Source organism: Teleopsis dalmanni, chromosome 2, assembly GCF_002237135.1.
Source record: "Teleopsis dalmanni isolate 2A chromosome 2, ASM223713v2, whole genome shotgun sequence".
NCBI classification, from domain to species: domain Eukaryota; kingdom Metazoa; phylum Arthropoda; class Insecta; order Diptera; family Diopsidae; genus Teleopsis; species Teleopsis dalmanni.
Window position 1 is genome coordinate 29,365,947 of NC_051847.1, and position 27,442 is coordinate 29,393,388.

General features: G+C 25.9%; 3 protein-coding genes across 4 annotated transcripts in view; 2 read left to right on the forward strand and 1 right to left on the reverse strand.

Moving 5' to 3' along the window:
* The window catches only part of LOC119684978 (ribonuclease P protein subunit p25-like protein), a 47,970-nt gene extending 26,031 nt beyond the window's left edge, over window positions 1-21,939 (reverse strand). The window contains exon 1 of the mRNA XM_038099138.1: window positions 21,864-21,939. The gene's annotated coding sequence lies outside the window, so the exon portion shown is untranslated. The remainder of the gene's footprint in view (window positions 1-21,863) is intronic.
* Window positions 12,736-19,805, forward strand: LOC119684977 (aromatic-L-amino-acid decarboxylase). Its single transcript, XM_038099137.1, has 5 exons — window positions 12,736-12,906; window positions 16,286-16,470; window positions 17,963-18,885; window positions 18,948-19,087; window positions 19,153-19,805. The coding sequence occupies exons 1-5, from the start codon at window positions 12,777-12,779 to the stop codon at window positions 19,515-19,517; spliced, it is 1,743 nt and encodes a 580-aa protein (XP_037955065.1). The 5' UTR covers window positions 12,736-12,776; the 3' UTR covers window positions 19,518-19,805.
* Window positions 21,940-23,643: 1,704 nt separating the features above from the next.
* Window positions 23,644-26,262, forward strand: LOC119683023. 2 transcript variants are annotated; one of them, XM_038096619.1, is made up of 2 exons: window positions 23,644-23,750; window positions 25,516-26,262. In XM_038096619.1, exon 2 carries the CDS (start codon window positions 25,523-25,525, stop codon window positions 26,021-26,023), a length of 501 nt encoding a protein of 166 aa, XP_037952547.1. In that variant the 5' UTR covers window positions 23,644-23,750; window positions 25,516-25,522; the 3' UTR covers window positions 26,024-26,262. The 2 variants fall into 2 exon arrangements, with proteins under 2 accessions (XP_037952547.1, XP_037952546.1); XM_038096618.1 differs by lacking the exon at window positions 23,644-23,750 and adding an exon at window positions 23,879-23,909.
* Window positions 26,263-27,442: the final 1,180 nt, after the last annotated feature.

A 27,442-nucleotide genomic window follows, 5' to 3' on the forward strand; every position in this document is an offset into this window, starting at 1 on the left:
TGTGGCTTACGACCATCCAGAATAAACTAACCGATCCTAAAGAAACAATTCATATACAGTGTTTGCCATTAATTGATTAAATCGGTAACTTATTGTTGCCTTCACAGTTTTAAATTGTATTTCATTGCAACATAACAATATCTTTAACTTCTCTTTTAATGAGTACATTTTCAATGTTCAACTTAATTATAGATAATCGACAATATTTTTCATTGGCAACGATTTGTGTGGAGTTGTATGTATAACTCTATTTATTTAAGGTTAAACTCTTTTTTCAATTAAGCTTACTTAATCACAAAGAGGTTAATATATTTATATTTAGGCTTATTTATAAATTTTTTAAATAATAGTTTTTTATTTATTTTAAAAATTATTGCTTAATTAAAATTTTAGGTTACAGTTTTTTTCAATTAAGATTAGTTAATTACAAAGAGGTTAATTTATTTTTAATTAGGTTAATTTATACACTATTTAGATAATAATATCCTTATTTATTTTAAAAATTATTGCTTAATCAAAATATTTAGATTAATAAATTTTTTTTAAATCAAGCTTAGCTAATTACAAAGAGGTTAATTTATTTTTAATTATGCTAATTTATAAATTATTTAGTTAATAGTATCTTTATTTATTTTAAAAATTATTGCTTAATCAAAATGTTTAGGTTAATAATTTTTTTTTAATCAAGCTTAGTTAATTACAAAGAGGATAATTTATTTTTAATTAGGTTAATTTATAAATTATTTAGTTAATAGTATCTTTATTTATTTTAAAAATTATTGCTTAATCAAAATGTTTAGGTTAATAATTTTTTTTTAATCAAGCTTAGTTAATTACAAAGAAGTTAATTTATTATTGTAATAATTTTTTTTCATTAATGATTATTATATTTTTTTTATTTCAGATTATTACAATAGTAACCACATCTTGTAAGAAAGTAACGGGTAACTTTTATATTTATGAGGAGAAGCGGTACATGCTAAGCTCACCACAGAGCATTGCGGTTTGCTTTGACCCCTAATCCCTTTTTTATAACAAACCAAGCCTTCTCGGAAACAGGTATTTTTAGAAGTACAATAAATATATAGGAAAATATTAAACACGATTGCGAAAATCACACTTAAACAAATCAACGCAACTTGCTTTTGTTGATATTGAATGGCAAACAGTAACAAGGTTCGAGCACGTCTTAAGCGCTTTAAAGTGTGACCGGGTAAACCAAAAACGAATTTTTTTATAAAAAAAAAAAATTTTTAAATTTTAAATTTAGAAGAACTACGTCATTTTATATTTTTGTGGGCGCTTCACATGCGCATATGACTAAAGACACGTTTAATGGTACATTCATAGATGCAGACCATACATTCATACATGTGAACGAAAGTTGAGCAATACATAATTCGGATAAAAGTTAAAACAAAAATCTGCAAATCATTGCCAACCTAGTCAAAAGAAGAAATTGAGGCATACGATAACATAGCAATTATTTAAATAGTTTATTTAAGCAATAAATAAAAATACAACCTTTGATCGATCAAAGAGAAGAGATCGCGAAATATTTTGATTGATTGAATAAGACTACGAAACCGGCAAAAGCATTGAGCTATAAAACCATAAAAACAAAACAAAATAAAACAAAACAGAGATACCGAACAGTATTTGATACCTTTGGCATGAGTCATTAGCTTAGCGGTCATTACCAGAAAAAGTTGGCACGAACTAGCACCAGTAGCGCAAAGTCTGTATGCTAATCAGGGAATATAAAAATTTTTGTTAAAATCATTAAACAAACTGATGAAACCTTATATGGCAGTAAAAGAAATAAATTTACTATAAATATAAAACATATATTAAAAAAAAATACACACAGAAGTGTGAACAGAACATAAAATGCTAATTTATAAAGTTATTGGGTTAATACTCTACTGAATTATAATTAAATAAGAAATAAATTAAATAGTTAAAATAATTAGATACTCAACACTATGAGACTGTAATACTTAGACAAGACAGCGAAAATGCATTAACTGTAAGCTTTATATATATAATACCTATATTTGTTACAAATTTCTATGTAATACAACATATTTAAAATGAAGTAAAATAAAACTAATACTACTACTATATATACTACTTAGAGAAGGTGAACATAATGGCCCATATTAAAAAAATCTATTTAATTTTTATATAGTATAAAACAAATTGAATTCTAATATTAATATAAAAATTGAACTATCAAACCATTTTAAGTTCAAAAATAAATTAGTTTTTAAAGAGGTTTTTCGAACAGTAGTGAACTACAACAACAAAAATTTTATTTTTTATATTATTCTAATTAATTGACCATACAGCTGTTTCGAGTATTGCCAAATACCCATCATCAGTGGTCTTGGAAATAGTTCTTGTGTTTAATTATTCGTAAATTATTTTTGAGACTGCAAGTACCAGGAATCGAACTCGAGTCCTGCCAAATGTGAAGCTCAGAAACAAAATTATTTTTTTAAGAAATTCAACATAGTTAATTTAGGTTAGGTTATACCGACGATTCGTACAATTAAAAACTCAAGGGTTAAAACCATTTAAAACCTTTAGTAAAACTTATAATGCTATTCAGAGGGAGGTCTTACAGTTCGCTAAGATCCTTAAAAAAAGGAAGCCCCTAAAGTGATAAGGGGGCGCTGCACATGTGCTGTATAGAAACAAAACAGATGAAAGATACTGTCATCATCATCAACTGCGACAGGTATGGTTGAAAGAAAGATTTAGTCTCCTAGCCTGGTTACATAAAATACAATGACTTGTAAGTAAACCTACTACAAGACTGATATCTCTACGAGGTATCTCAATGAGAGAATTTGATATTATTTTATTGGAGCGTAGCTAAATTGTATACAGATGTATGCATATCGTTGAGTCTACCCATCTTTTGTTAAAGAGTTCGACGCGGGAAGAACTCAATATCACTTTGCATGATGTCAACGATATACCCAGATTGTGTAGGTATTCCAAATGCTTTCCTGAAGCACCATGTCTGGCTAGCTTGTTTGCAATTGTCAAAAATATCCCTATGACCGGGAAGTAGTTAATTTATTAAAAGTAATTTTATATAAATTTAATTGAAAAATATTTTGAAATTAGAAAAAATATCTCTGAATTAATTTATTAAGACCACAATTTTTATTGTTATATTGTTTGTATATATTTAATTAAAAAATATACATATATTAAAATTTGAAATAATATCTTTGACTTTACACGTCGGCGATCTTAGTATTTACTTACAATTAAACGTCATGCATGCATACTTCACAATAACGACATGTAACAATAAAAATTATAACATAAATTTTTCTAAAATTCTTGATAAATAAAATAAAATTAAAAATAATCAATTCATTTCTCTGCGAAATCGATATTTACTTATCATTATACTCGAGCATGAACGCATACATTAATTACAACAAAGACACAGCATTAGAGCATAAAAGCATTAGTAATTCATACAACTTCTCAGTGTGGGTGGCTGACTATAACTTGAGATTGGGGAAAACAATTGGAAATATCTAAAAAGTGCATCAAATGGTAATGGATGTTACCATTAAATATAAACCATATACCATTAAACATCTGAAATAAAAATCAGATTCATTTTAAGGTCTAAACTTTGAATAACATTGCATGAAGATTTACTATGGGTTATGAGCTCTATTCGCGGTAAATGTCGCACTTGCTGATTTTGGACAATAAAATGAAAACACTATATATGTTGAAACAAGTAAAAGAGCTCCAAAATAGTCAAAATCTATGCAATCAGTTGACAAGATCATAACTACTCCGTTTTTAAGACAACAAGGTAGGGTTACTGTAGGGTAGAATGGGTTACTGGTTCACTACCACGAAAAGGATCATACGGCAACTATAACCATACTATGCAGCATTAGTAAATAAATACAACTTACTATTTATTTAAAAAGCACCAATTAGAAAAATAAAAAAATTGTTTTTTATCAATATTGAAAGAATAGGTGAGATGACATCCGCTGAAAACAGTTATTTTAAAGATTTTGAAGGAATGTACTATATAAAGCCATTCAAGAATTAAAAATAACGTTGGAACAGGTGCAAAGCCTTCAATAAGTGAAAAGTATATATTATTTTTAATAATTTATAATAAACAAAAATATTAAATATTTATTATAAGTGCTAACTTGTCAAACTTCCCTCAAAGTAAACGCAACACTAAGTGTTGTAAACAGTCAAAAATTTTCCCATAATAGACGAAGACTGCAGTTTTGAATGTGTCAAACTGATGCGTAATTAATCTTATGAGCCACTAATTTGAGTGGAATTTCTCTTTTCAAGCTTATTAATTTTTAAAATTAACATACAAAATCCGTATTCCGCAGAATTTTAGAAGACATCATCAACTTCAAAATTTTATAAAATCCTTTTTTAATGAAACCGCACTATTTTATTTACCAATAAGACATAGTCAAAAAATATACATTATTAAATCGCGTTAATCAACTTATGATAAATTCGTATTATTTTCTATCTTTCACAAGGTGTGTGAAAGATAAATTTACTAAATTTACTTAAAGTCTCGATTTTATAGATTTTTTTTAGAAACAACAATCATAGCGTATATTCACAATCATAACTTCGAATGAAGAGTAACTAATGTTTTTTAATTAACTAAAAGAATTGCCAGATTTGATCTAACAGGGTTTTCAGATAGTGAAACCCTGTTAACTTCTTAAGATACAATTTCTTATTTTCGATATAAATGAACTTTAAAGCATATCTAAACATCACTCAGGTTTGTGCGAAAACACTGAAAAAGTCTTTAAAGGTCTTAAAATCCAGTTCAATTTTTAAAATTTAAGATTATTAAAGAATCAATAATCTTGTTTAAACAGCTTAATTAACTGTTTTTCAGTCCTCTATTTTGATGATGCGTGAAAGAAAATTGTTACATTTTTATACCCTGAATATTATTAATATAAGATATATACGAATCTAACTGAGAGCACCATTTTCTAATATTGTTCTAGTGTTAGAAAACATTATATGTGATTGTAACGGTTTCTGGTGAAGATGCAGTTTTTGGATGCCTTTCATGTAGGTCGTCTTCAAGATTTGTTTGACCAATTGTAAGCAAACCACTTCAGTTACAACGCAGTCTATTGTTTTGAAAGCGCGCTTATAGCTAACACAAGCTACTTTCTGGTGAGAATGCAGTTTTTGGATGCCATTCACGTGGGCCGTCTTCAAGATTTGTTCGACCAATTTTAAACAAACCACTTCAGTTACAACGCAGTATACTGTTTTGAAGGAGCGCTTGTAGCTAACAGATATATCATTTTGGTATTATTTAAAATTCCATTTTTATCTTTTTTTTAGAAAGTATGGATTAAGTCACTGTCCGAAATTCTACTTATTCCAATTCAGAAAAATTCACTGACAAATGAACGAAAAATTAAATTTGAAATCGAAGTGAAATTTTTCCTTGTAATAATTACAAAAGATGAAATATTAAAGCTATATTAATATTAAAATATTATTGAAAATTTTTGGTTTTACTATTGATGAATACATGGCGCTTTAGGAACTTATTAAACATCATTATTGAGTATCCTGCGATAATTCGGACAGCAATATGTCCGATTAAAATTTTCATTGCATTTTCTATAATAATCTATAATTATATAATTATAATAATTCTATAATTAATCCACTAATATAGAGTTAACAATTTTTTTCGAAGTTGATTTACAAGAATGATGGAGACGTAGATATCTCGTATAAACAGACATATAAATATACTATTTGTGTGCTTTTTAATATAAAAAATGTAATTTATTACATTATTAGAAATTACTTATCCAGAAATATAGAGTTTTGCAAATACATTTCTTTGAAGTTCATTTTTAAGAATGCTGGATAAGTATATATCTCATATAAACAGACACAATAAACATATTATTTTATGACTCCTTGATATAAAAATGGTAATTTATTATATTATTAGCAAAAATAAAAATCTTGTAATAATTACATTAGCCCTTGGAAGATAAATTTCCGGATTATCAAGAAGAATATATTCTCAAACTAGTCGTCAATTAAAAATAATATATATAATTCTATTAAATGATATAAAAGCAATTATAGAAACAAGAATTACTTGTCTATAAGATTTAGGAATTACAAAAAGTTCAAAGAACGTAAAAAAAGTACTCAGGTCTAGACACTTATATACATTTTATAATTACAAAACAACTTTGTAAAATACTTATTAAACTTTAGACTTACAATATTAAATATATATAATTAAGTTACGTGAATACCGTGTATTATGACAAAAAAAATGGTATGTATTAAAATTTAAATATTGACAAAATGACTAAATCTCATTTAACTAAATCTTATTTATATTATATTATTACGTCAAATGTATATATTTAATGCATGATGCATAATGCATTCCATGTGAGAAACAGATTAAAATAATTCACAAAATTTTGGAAATGTGCGAAATACATACAATAAATATCAATACTTTGCGGTGATTATTTACCGCTCTGTTTACTTGCGGCACTTTAAAAGCGTTCTTCGCATGATAATAATTGCTTGGTTAAACACAGATTTGTTTGACTACATCATTTAAGTAAAGATACGATACTCAATACTCAAGAAACTATTATTAAATTAACTTTCAACTTTTTATTGTATCTATTTTCAGAGTAGTCCATCCTGCTCTTGGCTCTTGGCGTGTATATTTGTGGTGGTCGGAGTGATTCCCCGAGCGACGGTATTTTAGTTAGGTAGGTATTAATAGTATACAATCTCGTGACCATATTAAATAATTAAAAAAGCAGTTCATTTGAGTTTTTTTTTTTTTCATTTTGATTTTAAAACAATAACAAACTAGAAAAACCATGGCAAATAAATTAGCTTTTTTGGTGATATAAGTTTAATGAAAGTATAATACAAAAATTTTTAGTTCTTCCCCATTTATAAAAAAATAATTTTTTAAGTAATGCAAAACCTATAATTAATATACCATACGATCTTTAATTGATCTTCAATTAAGTCTAAGATGCAGAAATTTGAAAGTCAAATTATAAAAAAAAAAGTATTATTCAAATATAAATGTAAGTACCCTTTTGTCACACTCTCTGTATGGAGTTCTCTTCAATGTGCAGTTTTGGAGATTCTAAACTTAATTAAGAAGAAACTCTTCTACTTTGAATGTTAAATTTGAATAAATGAATAAAGCTATATATGCATAAGGTTAAATTGAATAGTTTTAAGTTTTTTATAGCAAATGTCAACCTCTAGATAAAATCTTTAGAGGTACAGTATCTAAAATAAACTGATTTCTATAGCAAAAGTTAAATTTATCCTCCAAAGAGTAAGCTAGTATATATGTTTTAATACTTAAAACGGATCTAATAGTTAATAACTACGCCTATAGGTTCTATGAGCGATAATATCGCAGTTGTAGATAATTCTATCTCATACTTAACGTATTACTTTATATAAAAAATACATTAATATAATAGTATTGGTAATAGTAGTAATAGTAATGATAGTATGATATCTAAAATAAACTGATTTCTATAGCAAAAACTAAACCCATCTTCCAAAGAGAAAGTTAGTATATATGTTTTAATATTTAAAACGGATCTAATAGTTAATAACTACGCCTATAGGTTCTATGAGCGATAATATCGCAGTTATAGATAATTCTATCTCATACTTAACGTATTACTTTTTTATAAAAAATACATTAATATAATAGTAAATGTTGGTTCATTAAATAAATTATTATTTTTACTTTACAAATTATATTGCGAAACGACTATTTTAAACAAAAAAATTTTTAATATCAATCATATAGTGTACTTTGCAAATAAATATTTATTTTAAATTTTAATGATTTAATTATTTGTTAAGTTAGTTAACCATATTGTCGTATATTCTATTTAATTGAAAAATAAATTTGAGTGATGACATATATATGACAGTATCAATCGGAGTAATTGTTTAAATAATCAATTTTTGGCAATTTATTCATAGAACTGATGTCTAGAATAACCAATGCTGATTCATTTACATTGTGATAAGTTAATTTTTATTTCTAATATATGATAAGTAAGTTATTTAAATCACGACATTAAAATATTTACACCCAATATTATTAACTCATTTTGAGTTTATACACGTTCGATAACAATGGCTTAATGAAATTATTTACATTTCTTAGAAAATCCAAATAGAAAATTAAATGTAAAATTATATTTCTTTAAATACATAAATAAATATTTTTAATATGACAAAAATTTTTGAGAAATTACTAAAAATAAAAATTACAACATTTTTTTGAATTACTGCAATAACATCAAATTAATGTAACAAAAATTAATTATATACAGAAAGCGTAAATTAATTACTATATAAAAATGAATTATTATCAAACGCTATGTCGTGAAAAATTGTGTTAAACTTTTATTCATTTTAGCTATTAATGCTTAAATTAGCTTACATACAGTATGTATACATATGTTGTATATGCCGAGATCTATAGAAGCGAGCAAAAGTGCTAGTTAAAAGCACTAAAACGCAGGAAAATATAAAAAAAAGGTAAGTTAAAAAATAATATCATAAAGACAAAATAAAAATCACCTTTATGTAAACCTGGATTATAGGTTTGCATAACCCATGTAATAATCCATGTAATTCATATAAAAAAATAATTATTGGATTATTACTCTGCAGCATGAAATGAAAGCATTACTAAAATAATTAATTAGAGTTAATTTAGAAAAAAAAAATACTCAAATAAACTTCAAAAATCTCAAGAAGTTACGAAAAAATATTTTCGTTAGCAGAAATATGTTAGAACTAATTCCAATAGTGCTAGCTACTCTTACTGCCTTAGTAATTGCTTTATATTAGTGTGATGAAAAAAAATGCAACCTTTGTTTGTGATAATTAAAAAAAATAGTTTATAAAGATATATACAAAATAAAATATTGTTTTCAGCTTACAAAGTTTAAAATATGAATAATTAAAATAAATTTATATTATAAAAAAATTAATTTATAAATGGGTTTATGTTACAAACAAGACAGAATTACCACAAAATTACCACAGATATTTTTATAAAAAAATTATACTATATAAAAACATAACATAGAAAGATAATTTATAATATTAGTTTTTATTGGTAGATTCATAAATATTCATTATTGACTTACTCAACGTTTCAAAAACATAAAACACATTTCAGTCAAAATAGTAATAAATTTTAATTAATTATAAAGTAATCGAAAAAATGCTGAGAGCTAATCTATCATTTTGAAATTGAATTAAAACTGTAATTTAAATAAATTATTTGCTATTAAGCGTGACTTTAAATAAACCAAAGTCACACGAGATAAACTTGATAAAGCTTGTATAAATAAAAGCAAAAAATAAAAAAAATAATAAAAAACTCCCACATGTAAGATCAGGAAAATATTACAGCATGCAATATTCGGAGGGTATTTTTTATATTTCTATTTAATTATTCAGTTTTTTAAAACAAGTGATGAAATTATAAGTAAATTTTTCAATAAAATCATATAAATTATATGGAAAATTTTTTCTAAAAAATTAATTGTGATACATAATATCTACACAATATGTTGCATTTAACGAAGTCTTTAATTTATTATTTAAAGAGAAATTGATTAATTTTCCTGAAAATAAATAGGAGTAAAAATGAATTCAATATTTTGTATTTTAATTTATGATATCTCGAATATCTATTTTCAAGATGAATCAATATAACAATTTTATTATAAATTAAATGGAAAATCGTATTCAAATAACTAATAGTAAAAAAAAGTAATAGTAAATAACGAAGTACTTTATTTATTATTTAGAAAGAAATTGATTAATTTTCTTAAGAATAAATTGGAAAAAAATTCAATATCTATTATTAAGATGAATCAAGATAGCAATAGAAATTATATGGAAAATCTTAACTAAGAAATTCATAGTAATTACATTTATACAATATGTTGTATTTAATTAAGTGCTTTATTTTTTATTTAAAGAGAAATTAATTAATTTTCTTAATATTTTACTTTATAAAAGTACAAATAACAGATGTGACCATTTAAGCCAAATAAAATCCTTAATGTAAATATTCTAAAAAGCACAAAAAAGCATAAATAAAAAAAATCGTATGGAAGGAATCATGCATTTTCATGTTATCCAGAAATAATTATCAAATTTAAAAATATCAAAGTCTCAAAAACAGTTTCTTTTACAAACCACAAAAAATTACTAATAATCAATCAACAAGAGAAAAGGTGTTGTATTTCGATATGACAAGATTAAGCCGACCCATTAATCAGGTTTATTTTTAGGAAAGCAGGATGGCGTGTCTATCATTCCGCTGCAGTCTAGAGAACGTTGTCATATTAGCCAGAATTCAAGTCAGCGGATTCACATGATTTTCAAGATTTGAAATATGTTTCTGCCTTATTCTCTCAAACTCGACTTTAACCATTGGAACTCTTAAATCGCAATGTATGTTTTCATTCCTGATATACCAGGGTGCATCCGTTATCATTCTTAGAATCTGTGCTTGAGCGCTTTGCAGGATTACTACGTTTGACGAACAGGTATTGCCATATAGCTGTGAGCCATACATTCGGATTGGCTTCATGACTTAGTTGTATAATAAGACTTTGTACTCTAAACATAAGCGATGCCCGAAATATATTATAATTATATAAAATTTATAAAATGTTATATCCATAATATAATATTATATATATCAATCAAAAAAATACCAAATTGTAGAATATCTGAGAATGGGCATTAAATAGCACAACAATTTGATAAATATGAAGTTACATGACAGACTAGTTATTGCAGTCACTAGCCTATCAATGCAGAAATTGATTTCATCAGGAAACATTCCGAGACAGAGCTATTAACATATGTATATGCTAAAAATATATGAGTTCAGGAGCAGATAAATTGCAATTTACAAATTTTTTTTTTTATTTCTGATTTCTTTAATTGGTTTATTTATTAAATCTTTCTAAGTAGAAAATGACAATAATTTTGCAAATCTTAAAAAACTAACAAATATGCTATTGAGCTAGGGTATTCATATTTATCAATGATTTGCTTTTAAAGCGATTTAGTGCAGTTGCAGATAATAAGTGTCGAACATGAGGATTTGGATGCGACTTGAGTCTCTCTTGAGGCTTGGGTCGGAATATACGAATGATATTATTACATTTTATATATATACACCTTTTTTTGAGATATTCTTTTTAAAATGTGTTATCAGTTGTACACTTAAATAAAACTAATCGTGGAAAAATTTAACATACCTCATCGCATAGAGCGTAAGGTAGTTATTAAGCAAAAGTAACTTACAGCACGCGATCACAATAAAACCAAAAAAATTATTATATCATATTAATTGATTGTTTAATAAGTTAATTAAATTCATTAAAGTTATTTTTTATTAAAAAAATTTTTTCATATTTAGTTAGCATAGTAACAATTTGTGAATATTTCAGTTAACTACTGCAGTAACAAAATATTGATATAAATATTTAATATTCAATTTTTTATTATTTTTACACTTCAGAGCACAAATGATTTGTAAATTGAAACTAATAAGCATCGGCTCTCTAATAAAAATGTTTATTTATATTGCTATTATTTACTTTTTTATTTATTACTGATATTCTAAAACAGATTTAATCTAAAATCAAAATAATTTATTAATCAAAACTTTATGAGGTTCCATTTGTTAACTTTTGAAAAGAACACATCACTTACGGTTTGTTAGATAAGTACAAACGAGAAATGGCTGTATTAAAAAAACTGACCTGTTTTCAATTATTCAGATATTTCGTTGTTCACACCCCCGCAAAGATTTGCAAAGATTTGCATTCTACTTTTCACGTACACTAATCATAAAAATATTCCATTACTCCTATATGAAATCGAACATTTCATTGATGGTTTTTCCATTCATACTACTCCGTTTATATGGCTTATATGTTACTGCTGTATATCTGTGTCTTTCTATTGTGTGAAATTAACCATGCCCGAGAGCCGATCGTGGGGATTCCAATATTCAATTGCAAAAAAAAAAAAAACAACAAAAAACATCAGTCAGTAGTTACAGTCAAACAGAGAAAGAGAGACAGAGAGAGAGAAAAACAGTGAAAAAAATCACGCGCGCGCTATTTAAAGTTATTAAAAGCCGAAGACAGGTGTTACGTAGCCCAAGTTTTTGCACATATTTAATGACGGAGAATTCAAAAAGTAGTCTATAATTCTCGTGAGAGTAAATCTGTGTAAAAAAAAACTAAAGACATTGTTTTACACAGTGAACGAACGTGCGCAACTTTGATATAAAGACAAATAGTTCGAGGCTGTTTAAGTCAGTCGCTTTAAGATTTTACCAATGTGAATATATGATATATATATACCTTAAATAAGTTAATATTTCTGACGGAACTTAAACGGATTACACGAAATAGAAAATTAAGATAAATACATGAACGGATATAAAAATTAAAGAAGCTTTTGTGTGTGTGTGTGATTTTTTAAGGATTTTACAATTGAAATAAACTAAAATTTTTTGTGAAAAATAAAATTATAAAATATAAACAAAATTTTATATCAAAAAAAAATAAATTTTTAAAAATTGTCAATATTATTATTGTTTATAAAAATAAATAAAAAAAATGAATACAGAGGAGTTTAGAAAATATGGCAAAGATATGATCGATTATATATGTGATTATACCAAAAATATAGAACAACGTGATGTTGCACCTACACTAGATCCAGGATACTTAAGGCATTTATTACCAGGTTTGTATATGTGCTTATTTTAAATGTAATTAAATATATATTTCAAAAAAAAAATGTAAAATATGTGTGTATGTTTGTTGTTTGATAACTTTTTGTGCAATAAATAAAAAATGTTTTTTAATAATAAGGTTTAATATTGTAATAAATTTTTTTTAATATTGTAATAAAATTTTTTTTTCGTATTTAAAATAAAATAAATTTAAAATGTTTTTTAGTTTTTTATTTCAATTTATATTTTGTTTGCGTTAGAATACTAAACAACAATTTCTTAATTTTAATGTACTTTTCTATAAAAAAATTTTTCATTTCAATTATTATTTAGTATAACTAATATTGAAGATTGTATTTTTTAAATAAAAATTAATCTAATGTTTAATATTATATTTATAATATTGAATACTTATAAGATATTATTAATAAGAAGGTATTATATTGAAGGTGTAGTGTTTTTACTTGATTTTGATTTTACAATATTTATCACAACGATAAAGAACAGTTTAAGTATTTATTTATTTCTTTATTATATATTTATTTTTATTTTATTTTTTATTTTTATATTTTTTTTATTTTTATATTTTATTTATTTTTATATTTTTTTTATTTTCATCATTTTTATTATTTTAGTCACATTTATTATTTTTTAATTTATTTTTATTATAAATATCTACAATATTTTTTATTTATTTTTATACACTTTTTTATTAATTTTTGTACAGACTTTTATAAATACATATGAAATAAAACTAAAGCAATAGACCAATACTTAAACAATTACTGATTTTTATATTTTTTTAAATTTCATTAATTTTATTAATGACTATTATAAAAAATAATAAAAACAATATTAAAATAATATAAGTCATAATTATTAAAGAAACAAATTTTTTTATGTATATAATTACAATATAAATACAAATAACTGCATGTACAATGTATTTATATTTTAATTCATAATAATGTTTTTTATTGATTTAATTGGTCGTTTCAAAAAACAATGACTATTATTAAGCTCGAATTATAAAATAGCATTACAAAACAGCTAAGTAAACTATATAAATCTAATAAAGTTTTATAATTGCAGACATCCATACAAGCAAAACTTATATTTATTATTTGAAATGCAAAAAAACATTCAAATATTTTTATAAAAATTTTAGACCATCGCTAACTAAAATGATATTTTTATTACATTCTTAATTCATTACATATGATTTTACCAAATTAACTTTGTTAGTAAAGAACTTAATACATTCTTATTTATTTATAGCAAACTTTTTTAACAATAAATTTTAAGCTCATTTTTTTGTAGTAGTCAGAGTCCATTAACATAAAGAGATCTATTAAACTTATTTATATATAAATAATATATAAAATTTTAATAATATTGTACTCTTGTATCACAACGGGTTATTATTTGTGACGTAAGCGACCACAAGAGTACCAGTACAACTAATTTAACCTAACTATAATTTAATATTATTATTAAAAATATTTATTTATACTGATTAATGCATATCTGAACAATTTAAGAGTTTATAAATATTAAAACAATGTTATAATTCATCCATATCTTTTATTAAATTTCGAAGTTTTTTGACTTGTTTCTTAATATAAATTATTTTAAAAATCAGTATAAATAAATAATTATAAATAGTGAACTTTAAAAAAATTCAACAAATATTTGCGTTAAAATTTTATGAAATTAGAGAAAAGTATTTACTAGTGCTATATATTAACTGTGTAACAAGAAACAACACTGCTAGAAATAATAAAATATTTTTTTAATATTTTATAATAAAATATTATAATTATATAAATAAATGTATTCTACACTAATAAAAAATATTAGCAACAACAAACTTTTCAATTTATTTTCAACCTTAATGATTTATATTTAAAATAATAATTAAATCATTTTTTTTTGGAAACATACTTTTTAATTTATTTATTATATTTTATTATAATATTTTATTGAATAATAAAGAAATTTATTCTTAATTTAATACATTTACTTAAGTCAATAAAATATGAAAAATTATACAAAAATAATAAATGAAAGTAAAAGTTTTCAATGCCATTTGATTATTAGTATTTAATTATTTAACATTAAAAAATAATTTTAATTAAACGCAAATAAAGAAACAATTTTTTAAGAAACTTATTTACTTTGCTGTATATATATTAATAACCAAAGTAGATATATACTATTCTTACGATTTTATTTTATGTATTTATTTATTTAATTAAAAATATTTTCAGCAGTATGAAAATTGTTTACATAATAATTAATAATAATTAATTAATATAAATAATTATAAAAACATTTTATAAAATTATTGTAAAGTACATTTGCGTTACTTTTTTATTATATAAAATTTACTTTTTTCCAAGTATTCTTCCAAGTTATTATGAAACTAAATTACTTCAACATTTAATTGTTTACACTGCGTAATTGTTTAGTAATTTATATATTTTTACTTTCTATGTGTCTTTAATTCTATAAATAATTACATATAATATATATGAAAATGTTTACAAGATTAATTTTAGAACAATATATTGAACATATTTTTAGTGTATGTTAAATTTATTCATACACATATCTTTAAAGAAGTAAATTGTGTAAATATAAATTTTAAAAAGAAAATCAAATACTGGCTAATTTTCGTTAATATATGAGCATTTTAAAAAATCCCAATTAACATAAAAATTAAGTTAAAAAAAAAAACAAAAAAAATAACAAAACATCAAACAACAAACGTCCATCACCAACACCTACCTTCGATAGCCTACGATCACTTGCAAAACTATATGAAGATATTTCCATAAAATTTGCTAAAACAAATAATTTCAAAATTAAAAAAATATACAAAATCATTTACGCGTTCGTATTCAATATTCCAAGGGCAATAAAACTAATAAGTTTTAGTTCAAAAAAAAAAAAAAACATAACACAAATTTGACTAATTGATTAATGCTGTATGAATTAATTAAACAGCTAATTAATTAACTTAATTTAAATAAGTTTTGTTTTTTCTCAAGCAATCGAAATATATGAACTCGTTCTCTCTTTTCTAAATTGAACAAAATAATTTAGTTTTATATTTTGTATGAAGATTTTGTTTAGCCAAAAACAACAAAAAAAAATTTATTTATTTTTAAATTATACACATCTTCCAGTTTACGTGCGAAAGTGTTAATTGAAATGTTAAAGATCTGCCTAAAAACTTAATATTTAAAAGTAAAAATATTTAGCTAATTAATTGTTAATTGTTTCAATGTCGAATATATTTGTTTATGTTTATTTTGAGTGTTTTCATATTGTTTTTATTTATTTATTAAATTTTTGATTTTTGATTTTTGAATTTTTCTTTTGCAGATCAAGCCCCATTAAAAGCTGAAAAATTTGAAGATGTTTTGGAAGATTTTGAAAAGAAAGTTATGCCAGGAGTTGTACATTGGAATCACCCAAAGTTTTTTGCATATTTTCCATCGGGTAATTCATTCCCATCCATTTTGGGCGATATGTTAAGTAGCGCTATAGGATCTATTGGATTTTCTTGGGTAAGTTGCATATAAATGATTAGTTTTAATATAAAAACCCATTTTTGTAAAACAATCAACAATGAATACAATTTTAATAGAATATTTCAACTAAAAATAAATTACATTACACGCAGATCATTTAAATAAAACAATAAATTTAAAAATTGCGCTATTAATATAGAAAATAATTACTCATACGCAGTGTAAACCCACGGTTATATTATTAAAATGATTATTTCAAGGGATTTTTTATTTGATTGATTTTTCTATTTCAATTATAAAAAACGTTTATTTTAATTAAAATTTCAATTAAAAATATTATTACAAATTTAATACAAAATACAGTACTAATTGTTGGTGTTCTTCTTCTTAAATTCAGGAATTTTTACAAATTCATTGTTTTATAGTAATTTAAAAATATAATAACAAATTTAAAAAAGAATTTTATAATGAAATGATTCAACAATCATTTCATTTTAATGCGTATAGTACGAAAATCATATACATAGTATAAATAATTTTTATATTAATAGCTGAAGTTATGAATTTATTGTTTTATCTAACTATCTGTTTAAATAAAATTGTTGATATTCTATTAAAATTGTAGTTAATAATTGTGATACTCAAACAATCAAGAAATTGATTTTTTGGACTTAGATAGTATATAAATGTTTGATCTTTTACATAAAAATATAATAACAGGAAATTTAGTTTCTCTAATCTAAATAATTCAAAAATTCTAAATGGTTTCTCTAAGCTTTAAAATATTTTTTTACCAATATGATGTAGCCAAAGCATATTAAACAGTATATTAATCAAAGGGTAGCCAGTCTATAAAGTTTAGCAGTCATGAAGCTACTCATGAACTAAGATAATGCCCTGCTTGCTTCACTTACTATCCATCGATCTTTACATTGAACCAATGACTATCCTTAGTGCACAAAGGCTTAGAGACTTAAAAAATTTAAAGTCTTCGCTTAAATTTTGTTATAGATTTGCCATCAGAACTTCCACAAGAGTAGGTTATGAAGCAGAATTGGTTACAATGCAAAAGATAGCCATTTAGATTGGCAAGTCAAAACTGGCAAAAAAATTGAACTCTATTTCAAGGACATAGCGATATCTTTCTAACTTCACTTAAATATTTCGAATAGAAGTTTTCTCCATCGTAAGAGCATATTCTTAGAAAGTCTATATTCTTATAAAAAATCAGACAGCTATCAGAACTACTTTAATGGTCCATATCTTGTAATATTTCTTTAAACCCAAATGTAAAAAATAAAAACAGATCAACACAAATTCTACTTATTGCTTCTACGTATAGAACATCATTATACGATGTTTCTACTCCTCAAATAAATCTAAATAATCTTTGCATTTTGATCATAAGAATCATTAAGTTATTTTCTAAGGAAACCATTTTGTAAATAACATGAGCTACACTATAAATTAAGCCATCAAAAGAGTAAACAATTTAAGCCTAACCCATTTTTTCACTTTTCATTTTTAGGCCTCTTGTCCAGCAGCTACAGAACTAGAAACTATTGTGCTCGATTGGTATGCAAAAGCGCTTGGTTTGCCAAAAGCGTTTATAACCGATATGCCCGGTAGTCGCGGTGGTGGTGCTCTACAAGGTTCTGCATCGGAATGCACACTAGTATGCATGATAACAGCACGCTCAAGAGCAATACAAAAATTAAAAGGAATTACCTCTGAAATACATGACAGTGTGTTTCTGCCACAGTTGATTGCTTACGCAAGTAAAGAGGCTCACTCTTCCGTTGAGAAGGCAGCAAAAATGGCTCTGGTAAAATTACGTATTATAGAGGCTGATGCACATGGTCGATTACGTGTTGACTTATTACGACAAGCTATACAGAACGATGCCAACGCTGGACTTACACCATTCTTTGTGGTAGCAACAGTAGGTACTACTGGTGCTTGTGCTTTTGACAACCTCACTGAAATTGGTAAGGTTTGCAAAGAAGTGCCAAATGTTTGGTTCCATGTTGATGGCGCATACGCAGGAAATTCTTTTATTTTACCCGAAATGCGTAAATTTTCTGAAGGTTTGGAATATGCAGACTCGTTTAATACAAATCCAAATAAATTGTTGCTAACAAATTTCGATGCATCTGCTATGTGGGTTAGAGATGTTATGAGTCTAAAGACAGCACTTAATGTGAATCCTTTGTATTTACAACATGAACATGATAAGGCTATTGACTACAGGCATTACGGTATACCATTGAGTCGGCGCTTTAGAGCATTGAAATTATGGTTCGTTTTTCGTTCATATGGCATTATCGGTTTACAATCCTACATACGTAATCATATGGCGTTAGCTAAAAAGTTTGAAATGCTTGTCCGCAAAGATGATCGTTTCGAAGTGCGTAATGATGTATACTTAGGCTTAGTTTGCTTCCGTATGAGGTAAGATCATTAGAAAAATAAGAATTTTTAATTCGTTATTAACAATTTGAATTAATTTTTAGAGCTGCTGATAATTATAATCAAGAATTGTTGGCATTAATAAATCATTCTGGCAAGATGCATATGATACCCTCAATGGTTAATGGCAAATACGTTATACGTTTTTGTGTAACTTATGAACATGCAAATGAAAAAGATATCGGTGTGTATATTTAACACATAAAAATTTACTTCAACAAAACTAATTGCTAAATTTTCACTTAATAGTTGACGCGTGGACTGAAATTAAAGCGTTTGCTGAAGATATTTTGCGTGATGTTAATTTGGAAATTACTTCACTGCCTCCTACACCAGAGAAAGAGAAGGGTGTTTCAGAACCTCAACCCATCACTGGCAAACCACCAATCAAAAAGAAGCTTACACGTACCAAATCTTTACGTTTCTCATTTACCCGCAGTATTTCACGCGAAATGTATGAAAGCCAAAGTGAGCACCTTAAGGATGGTTGTACGCCCATACTTGTAGTTGATTCCAATGCCATGCTGCAGAGTTTCCTCAAGGCAACTGCCGATAATAACCAAAATAAATTAAAAGGTATTGCAGACGTTGATACGGACGAAGCAAGTAATTAAGAAGCTCAAAGGCTGAATGCAGTTATAGGCGCAGTGCGCTTCTCTGCTCAAAACTCATGCTCATACTAAGCAAAATCGTATTACCTCCATTATTGTATTTATTAATATTTTTTGAGAAGAATTTTTCAAAATATTTACTATATTTAATTTATAGCCTTAAGTGTAAAAATATACAAAAAGTTAAACTGATAAATAGGCGAATAGATTTCATATTGCACACATTCAGTTATTTGTTTTCGTATTTTTTACGTGTTCCTACTTCACTGAATTTTCATTAATTTATTTTATTAATTTATTATATTATTTCACACATGTAAAATAAGTTCAATTAATTGTAATTAAAAAGGTATTAAAATGAACTCATTCTATCATAAATTTATGTCTATAAGAATTTATGTTATTCAATGATTTTAATGAATTTATTTATTTATTTATTATTAATATATGACTTGAAATATAATAAATATATATTTTTAATTATAATTTATTGTCTATACTTTAATTGAAAATGCAGATATGAGTTAATGGACAGAACAATATGTAAGTACAATAAATTAATTCATTTCAGATAAAGAAAAGTTATTATAGAAAAACTAGATAAAATCTAGCACATTTGCTTTTTATTAAACAAAGAACTCTACTATACAATAAAAATTAAAAATGTAATAGTCAGTCCTGTCGCCTAAAATGTATTTAAGAGCAGCTTTCAAAAAATTTGAGTAATTTTAAAATAATGTTTTCAAATAGTCAATGCATTTATACTAAATACATACATGTATAAATATGGTACTACGATTCATTTAGAAGAGCTTCATCTTCTCGCCCTTCACTACTCCTTTCCTTTGGTAATTCATCTGATAAAAGTACATATCAAAATTAATCAACGGATATATATAGTATCAGAAAAAAAGTTGGCATTTAATTTTGTCATAACCTTACAAACATAAATAGAATTGTTTGTAATAATTAGAAATATAATAGAAATCATATTGAAATATTTTTTTCAATATGTACAATATTACAAAACTGTCTTTCTGACCGAACTATGGCGTTGTTACCCACTTGTAAAACCAAGTACATGAAAGTACTTACCAAATGTACACGTAAAGTTGGGAATTGGGAAGCGAATAGGAAAAGGCGATAGTCGCAATTATTAGACTCAACTAAGTAAAATAATCTAGTCACCATGATAAAATGAAACTATAAATTAATGGGGCTTAAATATGTGTGCCCATTTGTAGATCAAGATTTGAAGAACATTTGGAGATAACGCCATGAGAAGTAGAACTACAGTTAAGGTACAAATTTAGAATAGACATTTAGAATGTGTAAGTGACAAGTAACTGTTTAATACGTGTCTATAAGAGGACCACAATTGGAATAAGGCAATGAGTGCTGCATGTGGAAGATGTTTTTCATTCTGAAGAAACTAAAAACGAAAGTCTGTTAAGAAACTTGTGTTACAACCGTGGTTTCTGCATTAGTATTAGTTTATCTAGTTTATTTTAGATATTATTTAGCGTCATAAAATAAACTATTTAAGTTATAACTTCAATGAGAGATATACATTTGGATCGATTGGTCATTAGTCTTATATATACCATATCTTGCAGATGCCTTCGATGACGAATCGATACATTTCTAATTGGAATTTATCAACAAGTATGTAAGTTAAGTGGATTGCTGACAATCTCTGGTCTATCTCTAGTAATATAATGAATATACATTTAAAATATACATATTAATTAGTATATCTAATGGTTTAAGTTTTCAACGAATTTGTATTAAATCATCTGAGATATAGAACTAACGACCGTAATTAAAATAGTTTTTCTTGCATAAATGCATCACGAATTGGACTCAGTAAAACAACAATAATTCAGTTAATATCCACCACGTAAAAAAGATCAGAAGCAAATGTAGTTACCTTTACTATATAAAATAATGTATAACTAATTATAGTCCTAATATATACACTCATATACGTAGGACTTTGCATAACAAACTAAATACCATTTGTTTACATTTTGCGTATATTTTTATTGAAAGAAGCCGCTGCACTTTTATAGTGATAGTATTATTTATTTTATTAGTTTTAAATATAGATACTTTGATGACAATAATTTTCATTTATTCTAACTCTTTTAAAATTCAATTATCACACATTACGATATTATTTATTTAATAAATTCATATTAATTCATTGAATATCGAAACAGTTCACTTACTTCCAAACAGTTAAAAAAAAGCTTTTTTTATACAAGATTATTAAACCTGTTTAAAATTCAATTCATACAATCACTTAAGTTTACTTAAACTAATGATAAATTAAAAATAAAAACTTACTTTTTTAATATAAATTATAAGAATTCACCACTATAAACAATACGATATTAATTTTGGCACTCACGCGGATGTAAATAAAACCATCTGATATTAAATTTATCACTTTGCAGGGTTGCTCAAATGCGTAATAAAAAAGACTTTTCTATTTATTCTATTTTTTTTCTTTGGAAATTTAGAATGTTATCTACATTAACAAATTAGCAACTGGCTTAAAAGTTTACCAGCCTTGCATGTAATGTAAACAACTTATTACTATACCTGAATAAATTTATTTAAAACATGAAGAATAACATAATCAATTATGCCTGATTTGATAATTAAAGTAAATTGTTTTATCATATTCAAACTGTATATGTAAATTTATTAAATATATTTAATAGTATGTTAATATATTGTTTAATTATTTTTATTATACAAATTATTTTTATTATACAATTATTTTTATTATAATTATTATTGAATACATTCAATGTAAAATCAACATACATCCAAATGATTCTACTAGAACAACAGTTAAATTGCGTTTTTTATTTTAATTTAAATAATAATTAATATCAATCATTAAAAAAAATAACACATGCGGCCTTAACATATATAAATAGCGTTCATATGACAACAGTTTTAGTTTCAGCATACAAGAAGTTGAATCATATACGATAATAATAATAAATGTATGATCATAATGAAATTGACAAAATATTAAAGCATTATAAACATTGAAACAGTGAGCATTGAAACTTCACAAATGTCATATGTATGGATTTTATTTGCGCATATGAGATTTTGTATACAGAAATCAGTCGTTTGCTTTTCGTTTGTGATTTTTACCCAAATCAATCATTTGAGGCCAGTGTAAACGCCATATAACCAAACATATTTTTTAAACATCAAGATTTAATTTACTTAATAAACATATGTTTGCATAATGTTATAAAAATTAGTTCATTTTATTAGTTTCACTTGAACACATTTATGTCGTAATCAAAACTATTATCATATTAAAAAAAGAATAATATATATTATCAAGAACGCTTTTATTTTATTTTACACCAAAGACCTTAAATAATTATGCCAAATCAATATATTAAACACAGATGTTAATATATGCAATATATTAAGAGTTTTATACGGCGTTTACATTGGCCGAAAATGGCTCATTTTAGTCAAAAATCGAAAATGAGTATCGAATGGCTCATTCTTGCATATAAAATTTCAAGCACAAAAATGAGCAATTTTCTCACATTCTGTATGAATGACGTTCGAATGCATTCCACATACGTTCCAAATGCAAAGGAATCCATTGAACATACCCCAAATGAAAGCTCTTCATGGCATTTTGACAGTTTGAAAAAGCTGTTTTTAACATATTCACAAAAAAAGGTAAACAAATGTTTGGTGGTTGCATTTTCTTGAAAACGATGCACTGCTGTTTAGAACTTTTACTTCCCAAAAAGTAATTAATCGAAGTTAAAAATATATTTTAAGTTTCTAATGTAAGGTTTGAAGGCATATTTAACCTTCATGCAACATTTTTTTGGCACAGGCCAAAAATCAAATCAACATGCAAGTTGAAAAATAGCTGTTGAAATGAGAACAAATGAAATAGAACGAATGTAAACACTTTCAAATGGCTCATTCAAAATGAGCCATTTTCGGCCAATGTAAACGCCATATAAGACTACTTTATACAGTCTTATTTTTATTGATCGAATACGTTTTGAAAACTAAATTAAATTGTCATTCCACTTATTTTACTTCAAGAAAAAAAAAAATTAAACTATCAAAAAATAAATCACAATTTTATTCCGTGGATTTACAAGTATTTAACCTATTTCGAATTTAAGTTGAAAAAGTGTTGATACAATTTTCATTAAAAGTCCAGTAAAAGTAAGTATACTTATATATATAACTTTGTAAATATTTTCATATTTTTTTTTTCATCGATACTTTTTACATTTTCTAAGAGTATTAATTAGTATAAATATATGTATATTATAGTAGATAATAAAGGGAACTATTGTCAACGCTTTATCAGTATCTAATGAGGTACTTATACATACATGTAGTATTTTGATTAGCTTATAAAAGTTATTAGCGTTAACCCTTTTATTTTATTTTTAAATAATTTTTAAATTAATTAAAATATATATTTTTGAGGTCCTCATATCTGTACGTTGAGACTAGTTGAATCAGTGCACTTAAACATTTTTACTCTCTACTACCTGCGAGGTTTCTTCATAACCACTCTATACGACTTACATGGATTATTGCTTATCACTTCATCTGATTAAGCAATAACTGACCTCAATCTGCATACCTCCCCGAGGAGCCTGTAACCATTCTAAGTTTTGATAACGCATTGTTGGTAAGCCTGTTCGTTTGCGTAAATAGTTTTAGAGCTTTATTCTTTATGTATTTTTTAATCGGATGGATCTTGAGGTCCCTGAGGATGTCATTTGTCCTAATGTACCATGGGAAAAGTTTTCTCAGAACCTAGCTTTGTGCAATTTCCAGCTGGCGAATAGTATTGTTTGAGATCTTGTTGATTGCTACACTTCCATATAGAAGTGTCTGTCTAATTCTTTGGTTATATATCAGCTACCTGTTCTTAATAATACAATTTTCATATCAATAATTGATATAAGACAACATTTAATAATAAAAATCTTATGATTAAATATATCTTCTTTATTAGCGGATTATCATTAGTATCTTTTTATACCAACATACAAGTTTATATGGATTAAAGGTCAAAGTTGGAACTATAGGATTATGCATTTTACGTTATTCCATGCATTAGACAATAATAAATTAGTTCTTTTTTAAGTCCAAAAAAATCTTGGACAGGAGTAACACAAAAGCAGCCATCATTACCTTTTTATGATGTTTCAAGAACCATTTAGATTCAACATTTGTGTACTTAAAAGTTAAAGACCAATTTAGTAACCAAAGGATCGTAAATTTAACATTACTTTCTACTTCCATAAAAAGTAGAACAGTTTTTATTGAAGTCCAAAAAAACTTTGGGCAAATCCAAAGCGAAAGCACATATCACTTCTTATCTTCTTGTGTTTATCGTATTAGAATATAAAGATTAAAGGTCGATCGTGAATTTGTTATTGCTTTTCATTTAGTAAAAAATAAAATATTTTAAAAAAATCCAATCCAGGTTTGGACAATTCAAAAGCAGTAAATTTTACTTTACTTCCCATACTTTCAACAGGTCTGGTCTATATACAAGTCTCGTAATAAAGGGTCTCGTAATACAGCCCCTTTAAAAAGTAATACTTCGATTATAGTATTCGATTATAGATTGTAGTATTATTTAAAGTGTAATTTGGTGATTTGATTGTAATAATAATTACAAAAGACTTTTTGGTATTCTAATATTTCTAAAATGCTACAAAGTAGTTCAGAATAAAAAAAAATTATTCTGTCAGCAATGCCTTTTCTGTTTGATATTATAATTTTATTAAATAAATATAAATAATCAAAAATTTTTAGGAAGTGATAGTTACCGTAAAATAATCTTCTGTTAAGAAATTCCTGTTTAAAATAACATTTCTGCTACCTTTAAGATAAATAAATTAACTATTCACATAATCCTCTTACATCATTCACATAATCTTTTATCATTTTAAAATCATTTCAGACACAAAATGCCTGAGCATTCCCTCGATGACGGTCTTGAATTAATAGAGGATAACTTCTCGTCAAACTCAATTGCCAGAAGTGAAGTATTGCGTGATGAACACCATAATGGCACTGGCGTACGCCGACAGAACATTGTCGATATTGATTTTTCAACTTATAATCAAATCATTGAACCTGATCTTAATGAACTTGAAAGACAATTGGAGATCGATAGAATAAATAGACAACAAATTGAAAATCTCCAAAATAATCTTTTGGAGTACTTTCGTCGACCAACTCAAAAATGTCGTATGAAACTCAAAAGTACTTCACGAAAATCATGTGAAATGAAGGTTCCAAATAATGCAGACTTTTATGATCCATCCCAATCAGTCGGACGTAAAGTCATAATTAAGATTGTAAAGCTTAAAGAACCAGAGAAGGCAAAAGTCATTGAATCGAAGATTTCAAAAGATTGCAAATGCGATTCGGAATCTGAGTGGAGTGATACTGAATCAATTTTTTGAACTTTTGTGAGTTCAAAAGTTTCCATCAAATTTAAAAGAAAAATATTAATGTACTAGGAGGTATATAATATATTTGTCGTATGTAAATATATTTATATATAGTATTTATTAAAGATATTTTTTTTCATATTTTGATATTGACATAATTTTGCATATCCATAAAAACCCACCGCATCACTAAGGAAAAAGAGCGACATCTAATAAATTTATGACCAATATCAAAATTTTTACTAAAAAATTTTTACTTTATTTTTTAGTTAACATTTGTTCCTTACGCTTATAAGATTATATTATTATAAGATTGTTATCATCAGAGATTTGATTTCTTAAGTAAAATAAAATATGCTGATATCCATACAAATGAATTTTTTATCATAAAAGTTTGAATATTATTTTGAATATATAAGCTCTGCGACTGCCTTAAGTGAACCGTTATCTGAAAACCCAATTTTATAATTTTATTTTGTACTTCTGGTAAACCCTGGTGCGCCTGTGTTGCTCACATGAATCAAATCGACGCAGAGCTAAAGGTTCGACTATAAAAAACCATCTTAGAGAATCAAAAGACTACCCGCTTTATAATGGAATACGGCTACCGAGAAACTAAGTAAACGCAAGCTATTCTGCAACTCTATACCAACTTAGTCTATTCATTTTGTTTAAAACTAAAACCTTAAATCCTTAGAACCTCAATCTACATTACCTAAGTCTGTCCCTTAAAATAAAATAAACAATATAATGCATTTGAGATGGACGACGATGTACATCAATCAACGCAACAATGGCAAAATGTTCACTAAAATGCTACTCAAAGTATTGCTTTAGAGCCATCTAAAAATTTCTTATCATCGTGATTAATTGGGTGGATAGCATTAAATACTTAGGATCACGTTTGATAAGCGGTTCACTTGGCATAAGCATATACAAGTCAATAGAAGCAGTTGCGCTAAAACACCACTTTTCAAACACAACAACCTTACCGTAAAAAACAGAAAACTACTCTATAGCCAGATAATTAGACCAGCATTACTTTATGGGTGTGTCGCGTTTAGCAAAGCTGCCGACTCTACTATACAAAAGCTACAAGTTGCTCAAAGTCAGGCTCTCCGAAGACTCTTCAAAATGCCTTGGTACATCCGCACAAACGACATGCTAAGAGACCTTAGAATAGACCCGATCAAAAAATACATAAGGGACAGAGCTCTGAAGTTATATGCGAAAACTGACAGGCTATCCTACTTAGCACTATCTAATCTTAGAGTAATCACTGTCCGAACGGGGAGGTACGCAGATTTTAGATCAATGACTGAATAATCATGAAGCTTATAAGGAATAGACAAATTAGTCAATGAGATGGGTGGGACCCTGTAATACCCCCAGCGATCAAAGAGTAAAAGTGACCAGTTGCGCTGTCTCAAA

Bases quoted from the DNA above. Each gene is read 5' to 3' on its own strand.
- LOC119684977 (XM_038099137.1), top strand. From the start codon at position 12,777: ATGAATACAGAGGAGTTTAGAAAATATGGCAAAGATATGATCGATTAT. The intron at 16,471-17,962 runs GTAAGTTGCATA...TTTCATTTTTAG, and splicing joins GATCTATTGGATTTTCTTGG to GCCTCTTGTCCAGCAGCTAC. The intron at 18,886-18,947 runs GTAAGATCATTA...ATTAATTTTTAG, and splicing joins TTAGTTTGCTTCCGTATGAG to AGCTGCTGATAATTATAATC.